This window comes from Lathyrus oleraceus, chromosome 7, assembly GCF_024323335.1.
Source record: "Lathyrus oleraceus cultivar Zhongwan6 chromosome 7, CAAS_Psat_ZW6_1.0, whole genome shotgun sequence".
NCBI classification, from domain to species: Eukaryota; Viridiplantae; Streptophyta; class Magnoliopsida; order Fabales; family Fabaceae; genus Lathyrus; species Lathyrus oleraceus.
Window position 1 is genome coordinate 236,957,502 of NC_066585.1, and position 12,414 is coordinate 236,969,915.

General features: G+C 38.3%; 1 protein-coding gene across 1 annotated transcript; it reads left to right on the forward strand.

Annotated features, from left to right (window-relative positions):
* The first annotated feature begins 6,530 nt into the window (after positions 1-6,530).
* LOC127103152 (uncharacterized) lies at positions 6,531-7,157 on the forward strand. The gene has a single exon (XM_051040430.1). It carries the CDS (start codon positions 6,531-6,533, stop codon positions 7,155-7,157), a length of 627 nt encoding a protein of 208 aa, XP_050896387.1.
* The last annotated feature ends 5,257 nt before the right edge of the window (positions 7,158-12,414 follow it).

The following is a 12,414-nucleotide window of genomic DNA, read 5'->3' on the forward strand; positions in this document are numbered from 1 at the left end:
TACCTTTTATTTTTGCATAAAATTTATTATATTAGAAATTGTTTAGTGGTTATACTCTAGCAATTACTAATTGAATTGTACTTGTGGAATGTGTTTACATGTTGTGTTGGATTGGCCACATATCCATATATATTTGCAATTACTAACCGAATTATATTTATGGGATGTGTTTACATGTTGTGTTGAGTTGGCCACATACCCAAAGAAAAAGGTCTAATATGAAGCCTAGAATGTAGATTCTATTTAGCGAATAAAAATATAATTGGGGTCTCGTCAAAAGTCAGATATTTAATTTTAGCTACTAGTGCATTATCCGTCGTTTGATATGATCATACGACTCCTCGCGTCTCACATCGGGTTAGACAGAAGCGGTTTTAATCATTTGTCGTATATAAGCTCAATGACTTTACTAAAAACTACATCTCTTTGACTTTACTGACTTGGGTGATTGAGTGTTAACCTTGTAGGTCCTCCCCACTTTTTCGAGAAAAGCTCCATCTCTTTTAACAATAGAAATTGATCTTGTCATACTGATTTCTCCTTCAATTCCAACTCCTCAAAATCGAGCTCCTCTAACTATCGTCTAGAGCGTCTTCTAAATCCTTATGACTTTTTAATTATCTCAGCAATTTCTATAAGGAGAAACCTTCAAATAACCTCTATTGCAACCAACGATCATTGGATGGGAAATTCTCCAAAGCCTCTAGCAACTTCAGACTAACCAAGACAACAATGTCTAGAGACCATTCCTCAAAACTCCTCAAGACTTCTCAACTTAGGCAAGGAGAAAATGAACTGCTCAACAACGTTTACAAGTTGGTACAACAACAAAACTCACATTTCTTGGTTGAAAGACTTCTCAAGATTGAGGAAAACCTACAATACGCCTAATCTTACTTGGCACACTACAAAAATCCCATCCTCACTTTTAAAACCCAGCCTTCAAAATCCATTTTCCAAAGGTCCCGCTTAACTCTTCACCGAAAGAAAATAATCCTTATTCTTCAAAAGAATATATCATCCATGGACGAATCCTCCATAACATCGCATTCATACATCATGTCATGTGTAGAATATTCATGAATGTGGAGCATTGCGCCATACAAACTCTAAACATGCATACCATAAATACGTAGCATTGGATGAGACTCAGGACTCCTCATAAGAGTCTGGATCAATCCCCAACTAAATTGGCAATAGATTCCGTCCAAGCTTCTCCCTAGCTCTTTTCTCGTTGTACATCCTAGTGAGTCAACCTTAGGTACAATCCCCTAGAAAGTATCCTTGGAACTCATTTCCCAAGCAGAAAATACTTGAAAACATTGTCCCCAGTATGCCCTAATTCCCTCACCAGATCCTTACATAGATTTCTTAGGACTTTCCCATGAACTCGCGCTCCTTAGGGAACCTCGCCTAGAAGCCTATTCCCCAGAAGACAGTCATCTTACATGACACCAGTCTCCCCCAGTAGACACATCGATTTCTTCTACCAATCTCTTTTTTACTTCATTCTTCTCAGAGAACTTCCCAGCAGATGTTTTTGCTCTAGTACCATCCGGGATAATATCCTCATTCCTCATGTCGCTATGCTCTAGCATCAAACCATGCATATCATCTCATTCATCTAGCACGTTCCCATAACATGAATCTAACATCTACAAAAGCCCAATCCTACTTGGCACCTGCATCCAAAAAGCCCGACCACTCTCGGAATTTAATACCTCATAAAAGCTCAATCCTACCTGGAACCCTACAAAAAAAACCATCCCCATTAACAATTATAGAACCCGTCCTTCAAAAGCCACTTTCCGAAGGTCCCGCTTAACTCTTCACTGAAAGAAAATAAATCTTATTCTCCAAATGATTATATCATCCATGGACGAATCATCTAGAACATCACATTCATGCATCACATCATACATAGCATATCCATGAATATGGAGTATTACGTCATACAACCTCTAAACATACATACATAACATAGATACATAACACAGAATGAGACTCATGACTCATCATGAGAGTCTGGATTCATCCCCAGCTAAGTCTACAATAGATCTCAGTTTAAGCTTCTCCCCAAATCTTTTCTTGTTGTACACCCCAATGAGTCAGTCTTAAGGACAATTCCGCAGCAAGTATCCTTGGAACTCATTCCCCAAGCAGAAAATACTTCGCAGCATTGTCCCTGGTATGCCGTAATGGTATACAGTTCCTTCACCAGATCCTTGCAAGGATTTCTTAAGACTTTCCTCGATACTCACGCTCCTTAGGGAACCTCGCGTGGAAGTTTATTCCCTAGTAGACAATCATCTTGTGTGACACCATTCTTCCCAGTAGATACATCGAGTTCTTATATCAATCTTCTTTTTACTCTAGTCTTCTTAGAGAACTCCCCAATAGAAGTTCTTGCTCTAGTATTATCCATGATAATATCCTATTTATAGTTCTTACACCATTGTTCACTTCGGTTCTTACACCGTTGTTATTCAGTCACTTTGGCTCTTACATCATTGTCATTTAGTCACTTTGGCTCTTACACCGTTGTCATTCATTCACTTCGGTTCTTGAACCGTTGTCATCTAGTCACTTTGATTCTTACACCGTCATCATACCTTCACTTCAGTTTTTACACAGTTTGTTTTTTCACTTTGGTTCTTACACCTTTTGTCACCTTATTTTATGGTTCATATATCGTTGTTATTTCCTTCAGCTCTTTCGGGTCTTACATCAATTTTCTTGCCAATAAAGAGTTATCGGTTCTTATACCGATGAAGATCGAAGTTCAATCCACAACTATACCAATACAATTTCCCAAGTAGGAATGCTTATTAGTCTTCCCCAATAAGTAACATCTCCATGATAAAACCCCTTGATAATAACACTTTGGTGAAACCCTTTGATAAACTGAAAAAGAAAAGAATTGGAAATGAGATGTAGAACAAACACAATGAAAGGAATAATGACATTGGCTCTAAACCCAAACCACTTATTTTCCCTTTTGTTTATATTTACCCCACTGTAACCCAAGCCCCGTTACAACCCAAAAGACCTCAAAAAGTGTGTCTTGTGAGTAGTTGAAACAAAAGGAGAAACTATTTAAATTTATGAGTCGATATTGCATATTCTGAGATGTGAGTGTAAACACTTTAACCTGGAGATACTTGGTGAGAGTGTGATATAAGCTGACAGGTGAAGCAGTACGTCAATGTGGAAGTGCGACATAAAACTAATTAGGAAAACTAGGGACTATGAAAGGAAGAATGAAGGTGTTGATGAAAGATCTCAACAGTATTGTGGTAAGAATTCAGTTTTGGGAAGTGACACACTTTGTCGTGTAGAACATTACTTGAGGACAAGCAATGAGCTAAGTTTGGGGTTTTGATCGGTCATTATTTTCACTATATTTTCATTACTTATTCGATAAGAAACCAAGGATTCAGGAATACTTTGTGCGCATTATGGTACATTTGAAGTTATTTTTCATTTCCGTAAGTTATTTAAGCATTTTATCAATTTTTAGTTTTATTTTGTGTTTTCGAGATTTTATGCTTTGGTTGTCTGTGTTTATGCCCTCCAGGTCCACGTAGAAGATCCAACGGACTCAATGCAAGAAAGTGGAAGGTTTAGGCGTTCGAGAAAAGGAGATTTTTTCAGTATAGGAGGCTTGATACGGCCACCGTGTCACCTGACACGGGCCGTGTCAGGATGAAGGCAAATAAAAAAATACAAGAAATGGCCAAGACATGGGCCTGACACAGCCGCCCGTATCAGCTGACACAGCCCGTGTCAGATCACTTGGAATGAAGCTGGAGAGAAGGATAAGGCAAGGAGCTGACACGGCCACCCGTGTCATCCCAGGCGCAAAATCTTCCAATTTATGGGCTTTTTTTTCCGGGCTTTAGCAACAACGATGTTTTAGGGATTTCCAACCATTGCCAAGGGATTTTCATTATTTTAGGAGAGTTTCTATGAGAGAAGAAGACACTTTGGGAACGGGGAGAAAATAGAGCACAAAGAATTGTCAGACGATCGAGAATTACAGACATAAAAGAATTCGGAGAGCGAAAGATTTTCATGAGTGGAAGCAATTGAAGATCCAAGTGATTCAATTACTTGTAATGTGTATTTTTATCTTGAATCTGTTTTGAACAATATGGGTAGCTAAACCCCCCAATGCTAGGGGGTCTCCCTGATTTAGATCTGTAATGACTTTGAGTTTATGATTGCATTTATAATATTATTTTTACGGTAATCTTTCGATGTGTTTAATGCTTTCTATTTCGGACCAATTGAGATTGTTGTATGGTTCTCAATTAGGCTGGACCGCCATTGGTAAGGTTTTCACAAGTTTAATCTGGAGTAGAGATCACCTAGGACTAGGGATACCTTGTATGAATCAGAGCATTCTTGATATAATAAGGTTTAATTTCACCGATAATTTCCTATGTACATAGAAATTAGGGTTGAATTATTAAATGTTTTCTCACCAAGGACTTGAGAGAAAATACCCTTGAGAAGTGGTAGTAATTGATATTTGTTGATGCAATAGTGGCTCGGAGTTGTTACAGGGACAAATTATACACTTTTAATGTCATTGTTCCTCTTCCCTTGCAAACTCTTATTTTACATATTAATTTCCTTTGCCCTTATTTTTATAATTTTTAATTTAAAAACCCCAACACTAGTTTTTTTTAATTGAATGATGATTTGAACTCGATATTAACTTGCAGTCCTTGAGATCGACATTCGGGGAATTTCCCATTTATTACTATAAAAGGAAAAATAGTACACTTGCTATTTTTCCTATCAAGTTTTTGGCGTCGTTACCGGGGACTGCTAAAATATAGAATTTACTTTTAGTTCAATTGAATCTTTGTTTCTCTGCAATAAAATTATTTTTTTGTCATTTATATAACTATCATTTATATAATTTCATTCATTAATCTGTGTATACGAGGAGAGCCCTCAGCTAAATTTCTTTTTGACGCGGAAATCGAGAGAACCCTTCACTAGAGACTCAGACATGCTAGATTGAATTCCAAAGAAGAAGTTATCTATGATCACTCAGATTCAGATTCAGAAAAATAAACGATGGTTGATCTTCCTCGAGTTCTACCTCCACCTCCAGAGAGACTCCTTGGTGATTATAGAGGCACAAATGCACCGGATGGTAGATTAACAATTGTAAATCAATCGGTGAATGTGACCAATTTTCAACTACATCTTATCACAATCAATCAACTTGAAAGAAAATATTTCACCGGAAAGGTAAATGAAGATGCAAACATGCACTTGCAGAGATTTCTGACCATGAGTACTACATTGAAAATTGATGGCCATACTGACGAAGCAAAGAAGTTAAGAATGTTCTCGTTCACTTTAGCTGAAGAGGCGGAAGAATGGTTCTATTCTCTCCCAGCAAACAACATTACATCATGGGAAGAGATGGAAACTGCTTTCTTAAATGAGTATTTTCCAGCATCGGTATTTCTGAGAAAAAGGTATGAAATCTTGAACTTCAAACAGAATGATGGTGAGTCTTCGAGAGATGCCTATAAAAGATTCAAAATGGTCCTAGTAGCTTGCCCAACTCATAATATGGATCAAACTGAACAGATGCAGATGTTTATTAAAGGGCTGAAAATAAAGACAAAATAGTTGATTGATACAACAGTCGGTGGCTCAACAAATTTCTCAACAGCCACCGGTATTAAAAAGATCATTGAAGCGATAACTGCCAATGAGCACCTGGAATTGTATGATAGGTATACGAGCAAATCTGAGGGAGTTATAAATTTAAAGCTGAAAACTAATAAAATTCGGTTGGAAGATACAGTAGTTGCTGAAGTGGAAAAGAAATTGAAAGCTATGAACATAAACAGGTAGCTAAAGTTCAACTTGCTTAGACCATCACTTATGAAATCTGTAACGAACCTCACCATACTGTGTATTGCTTTGTCACCCTTCAGCAAATTAAAGAGATAAAAATTTTGAAGCAAAATAACCCCTACTCCAACACTTACAATCGAGGTTGGAAGAATCATCCATACTTCTCCTGGAAAGATTAGAGAGGGAATGTTCCACAACAAGGTCAAGGTCAATATCATACTCAATATCAACAACAACAACAATAATAAGCTCCAAAGAAAGCAGTCTAGGAGATTTCCATTGAAAACATGGTCACTCAAAATATGCAATTCCAAGAAGACACTAGAAAAAATCATAAAAACGCCACCGCCTCTATAAAAACTCTTGAAGTTCAGTTGGGTCAGATAGCACAACAAATAGCAATTTCTTGAACACTAGGTTCTTTACCAAGTGAAATAGTTCAAAATCCAAGAAATCATGAGAATGTTAATATCGTCACGACGAAAAGGGAGAGGGCCTCTAAAGAGGAAAAAGTTATACCACCCGGTAAGCCAACTGAAGAGAAAAATAAAAAGGATATTAAACCAGTGATTAAGTTACCATATCCTTAGAGAGTGACAAAGAAGGATCCAAGAGAGTCAGACTTTGAGAAATTCATGACAATGTTAAAAAAGATAGAGAGTCATATGTCTTTGTTTAAAGCACTCGAGCGAATTCCCATGTACAAAAAATTCATGGAAGAGGTAATGGCCGAAAAGAAACCAACAACAGAAGAACCCGTATCCTTGAAGGAAAAGTGTAGTGCAAATTCACTAGGGCAGAAAATTCCAAAGAAACAGAAGGATCTTGTAACGGTAACAATATCATGCACAATAAAAGAGAGAACTTTCAATAAGGTACTAATTAATTCTGGAGCTAGTGTGAGTCTGATGCCATTATCAATCTACCACAAGTTGGGTATTAATAATGTCAGTGGTACAAAGACAAATTTGAAGTTTGCGTATTACTCGAGAAAGGATGCATATGGTATAGCAGAAGACGTATTGGTGACAATAGAGGACTTGAGTTTTCCTGCTGATTTTGTGATCCTAGACATACCTGAAGATGAAAAGACACCCATAATTCTTGCTCGACCTTTCATGCAGACAAGTCGATGCAATATTGATATGGACCAGGGAACGTTAACTTTAAAAGTTTATGATAAGGAAATAACATTGAATACTGTTAAAAACAAGGAGCTAGGGGTAGAAAAAGAACATCACTATCAAGTAGTCTTGATCAGGACATAGGTGAGAAGGCAAAGTAACATACCAACACCAGAGAAAGATACAAGAAGGCCTTCTCAAGTATCACTACCTCCATTAGAAACTTCAATTCCTAGTTCCAGTCCAAACGCAAAAGGAAATAAGCAGAAGCCTTATCCTCAAGGACGGGGAATTGGCCTTGTAAAGAATGTTTATCAACACTGATAGTATGGTAAACCGTCGAGCCATGCGATGTTAAATGAAGCACTTCGTGGGAGAAAACCCACATGTTTTATTTCTAAATATTATTTGTGTTTGTTTGTTATTTTATGTTTGTACAATTCCTTGCATAAAAAGGAGAAGGTACTCACATAAATACGAAATTCGTACAGGAAGAAAGGACCATATCTAAGAATAAGAGAAAGGAAAATCTTTGATGAGCAACCAGCAGCCTGACACGGCCGCCCGTGTCAACTGGTACAACCCATGTCAGGACTATGGAAAAAGTCTGAAAATTGAGCATAACAACATCCTGACACGGTCGGTCGTGGTTCGTAACACGACTAGTGTCAGGAGCACTAAAGGCATGAGGAAATTGAACCTTGGCAAAAATTTGACACGGTCGCCCGTGTCAGCTGACACCGCCCATGTCAAGAATACTAAAGACCCCGCCCTTGAGAGTTGGATAGACAGAGGCCAAACACGACCGCCCGTGCTAGGCCTGCAGATTTGAAAAATGTTGAAATAACTTGGACTTTGTATGGGCCCCACCCATCATTAAAACCCAATACACATTCATTACACCCACTTAACCCTTCCCAAAAATTTGATGTGATTCACTTTCCACTCATTATCTCTCACTAATCTCATCCTCTCCACCATATCTCTCTAAAAACCCTTACCTTCCATTAAAACCCCACCATAAAGCTTCCACCTTCACCACCACAACAAACCCAAGTCACAAACTTCCTTCATGAATCCTTCTCCATTTTTCGCGCTCATCACAACCACGGTGTCCATTTTCTCTAATTCCAATTTCGAATTTCTCTTCATTTTTATATGTATAAAAATGCTCCCAAGGAGGATTGTTCAAGGGAAGCAACAAATGGCCGAGACCTCAAGGTCACGGAAGAGGAGCAGTCGAACTCCGAACCCGCACAATATTATCTTCGACAATCAGGAGCAGGAGCAACGGTACGCCATTCATAGAAAGCGGAAGTTAACCCCCACTGGGTATATATGCGAACACACCCTTCATGATTTAGGCTTAAAGATTGAAGTTGACAGGATGTTCCATGTGTTGGGTATGTTGGAATTCATGAGCCTCGAAGCACCGACCTATGAGCGTATCACGCTTAATTTTTTTATCACACTTGAATTCCAATTGGAGAAGTGGTGGATTAACACAACGAGGTACTACTATGGTACTCTCCGATTCCGCCTTTTTAATAATTATCATGAGCTTTCTATTGAGGAGTTGGCGGGTATTCTCCGACTCCCATTATACGGATTGGGTGTGGTCCCTGGTGGGTTTTCTCCACAAGATTTATGGACTGCTATTACTAGGAAAACTGACTACACCTCCAAGGGTGAAAAATCCTTCGGCATCCAAAACCTGTGTTTCCTCTATGCCCAAAGAGGTCTGGCGTATACTCTGTTTGGATGGGGTGGTAGTATGGGAGTGGCAACTCAGCGGGAATTATTCTTCCTGTACTCGATGGCACAGAATCAGGCCATCAATGTTGCTTCCTTTGCAGCTAATTACTTAGGGAGAGTTGGTCGGGCAAACTCTGGTGGTATTTCGGTTGGGGGCATGATTACCCAAATTGCTGAACATTTTGGTTATCATGCAGTTTTGCTTGAAGACACCCCGGTGGCAGGTAAGACAAAAATTGATATGGCAGCTCTCATCCAACAAGGTATGATTTATGTTTCACATGATTACTACTTTGTTCTTATCCATAAAAGTTTTATCATTGCACTACCTAATCCTGACAGAGTAAGTATTGATGATTGTGCTAATTGGTTGTATGTGAGTGCTAACCCTGATACATAGGAAGGCTACGGTGCTGAAAATATGATTGCAGGTGAACAAATGAATAAAGACGAGCATCATCAAGAGCCGTTTGTACCTCCGCCCCAGGAGTCATCCCAACAGGGCGCTGAATCATCGTCCATGAATCACGACTAGTGGGCATGGGTACAAACTGAGCTCGGTGACCTTCGAATCGAGCAATCAAGACAAGACATCGAGCAGGCTCAGCAAGGGGCGGTGTTGGATGAGATGAACCTGATGATGCGACAATTGATGTTGCACTTTCCGCCCAGCCTCCTCAGTAGGGCACTGTGAGTCACCCTCCTTCTATCTTGTTCTAAAACATTGAGGCCAATGTTTAGTTCAAGTGTGGTTAAAGTTTAATTATGCTTTTTGTTTTATGTTTTTTTATTTTACTATTTCCCATTTTATTACAGTTTTACATTTGGTTTATTTTTACTGTTGGATATCCTCTACTGCATGTATTTCAGGTTCTTGGTGTTATTGTTGGATTAGGTGATGACCATTAGTGGTAGTGGATGAAATGATCACTCCACTTACGGTTGCTTGTTGTGAATGATCTTCCCAAAAAGTTGATACTACTGAAAAAAAGGTCAGACACAACTTCTCAAGCTCGACTAACGTAGGTTCCCTATGCATTCCGAGTTAAGTAAGAAGTCGCACCATACTAGAAGTACTATGGATGTTGTCAAGCTTTACCTAACATGGTGAGTGCATAAAAAGCCAAATGCATTTTTCATCATGAGTGATATTCAGGTATGTCTTTATCACTCTGAGTTTGCATAAGTTCTCTTGAAATATCACTGCATATATACACACACTGAGGGACGTTGTTTGAATAATAGCCCTAAGCCTTTCTAGCCATCCCTTTAATATTATCTCTTGTTAACCCCGTTTGAGCATGTACCATTTGTTTGTAGATTTAACCACATGAATGTAACCTGCGGCCTAGACACTTCCTTACCAGATTCAGAGTCAATGTTATGTCTTTAAGTTGTGCTAAATTCTAAGTTTGGGTTAAACCCATAAGTATTTGAAAGTAAGGTGAGTGCAAAAAAAATATTAAGAAAAACGACCATCGAAATAAAAAAGAAAAAAAATCTTCAATGGTACGAGAAAATCACTCACCGGATGAGAAACACTCAGTTGAAAAAAAAATCAAAGAAAAAAAGAGATCTGAGCAATACAAACTGAAAAAGAAAAGAATTGGAAATGAGATGTAGAACAAACATAGTGAAAGGAATAATGACATTGGCTCAGAACCCAAACCACTTATTTTCCCTTTTGTTTGTATTTACCCCACCATAACCCAAGTCTCGTTACAACCCAAAAGACCTCAAAAAGTATGTGTTGTGTGTAGTTGAAATGAAAGGAGAAACTATTCAAATTTATGAGTCGATATTGCATATTCTGAGATATGAGTGTAAACACTTTAACCCGGAGAGACTTGGCGGGAGTGTGATATAAAATGACAGATGAAGTAGTACGTCAATATGGAAGTGTGGCGGAAAACTAATTAGAAAAAGCAGGGACTATGAAAGGAAGAATGAAGGCGTTGGCGAAAGATCTCAGCAGTATTGTGGTAAGAATTCAGTTTTGGGAAGTGAAACACTTTGTCGTGTAGAGCATTGTTTGAGGACAAGCAATGAGCTAAGTTTGAGGTTGTGATTGGTCACCATTTTCATTATGTTTTCATTACTTATTCGACAAGAAACCAAGGATTCAGGAATACTTTGTGCGCATTATGGTACATTTTAAGTTAGTTTTCAATTTTGTAAGTTATTTAAGCATTTTATCAATTTTTAGTTTTATTTTGTGTTTTCGGGATTTTATGCTTTTGTTGTCTGTGTTTATGCCCTCCAGGTCCACGTAGAAGATCCAACGGACTCAATGCAAGAAAGTGGAAGGTTTAGGCATTCGAGAAAAGGAGATTTTTTCAGTACAGAAGGCCTGACACGGGCACCGTTTCACCTGACACGGGCCGTGTCAGGATGAAGGCAAATCAAATATAGAAAATGCCCGAGACAGGGGCCTAACACGGCCCGTGTCAGATCACTTGGGATGAATCTGGAGAGAAGGATAACGCAGGAAAATGACACAGCCACCCGTTTCAGCCCAGAAGCAAAACCTTCCAATTTTTGGGTTTTTTTCCCGGGCTTGAGCAGCAAGGACGTTTTAGGGATTTCCACCCATTGCCAAGGGATTTTCACTATTTTAGGAGAGTTTCTACGAGAGAAAAAGACACTTTGGGAACAAGGAGAAAATAGAGCACAAAGAATTGTCAGACGATCGAGAATTACAAAGATCAAGGAATTCGGAGAGCGAAAGATTTTCATGAGCGGAAGCAGTTGAAGATCCAAGTCATCCAATTACTTGTAATGTGTATTTTTTTATCTTGCATATGTTTTGAACTATATGAGTAGCTAAACCCCCAATGCTAGGGGGTCTCCCTGATTTAGATCTGTAATGACTTTGAGTTTATGATTGCGTTTATAATATTGTTTTTACGGTAATCTTTCGATGTGTTTAATGCTTTCTATTTCAGACCAATTGAGATTTTTGTATGGTTATCAATTAGGCTGGACCGCCATTGGTAAGGTTTTCACAAGATTAATCTAGAGTAGAGATCACCTAGGACCATGGATACCCTGTATGAACCAGAGCATTCTTGATATAATAAGGTTTAATTTCACCGACAATTTCCTATGTACATAGAAATTAGGGTTGAATGATTAAATGTTTTCTCACCAAGGACTTGAGAGAAAATACCCTTGAGAACGGGTAGTAATTGATATTTGTTGATGCAATAGTGACTCGGAGTTGTTACAGGGATAAATTATACACTTTTACTAGCATTGTTCCTCTTCCCCTGCAAACCCTTATTTTACATATTAATTTCCTTTGCCCTTATTTTTATAATTTTAAATTAAAAACCCCAACACTAGTTTTTGTTTAATTGAACGATGATTTGAACTCGATATTAACTTGCAGACCTTGAGATAGACATTCGGGGAATTTCCCCTTTATTACTACAAAAGGCAAAATAGTACACTTGCTATTTTTTCGACCAGGTTTCTTCAAGAGGTTTCATCAAAAATTATCTTAAGGGTTTCATTAGGGATTTCATCATATTTTTATTAAAGGGGTCATTAGGGTTTTATCAAAGGGTTTCACCAGGATTTCTCTATGGGTTTCAACAAGGGTTTCATTGAAGGATTCTATCAAGGGGTTCTATTAGGAGTTTAA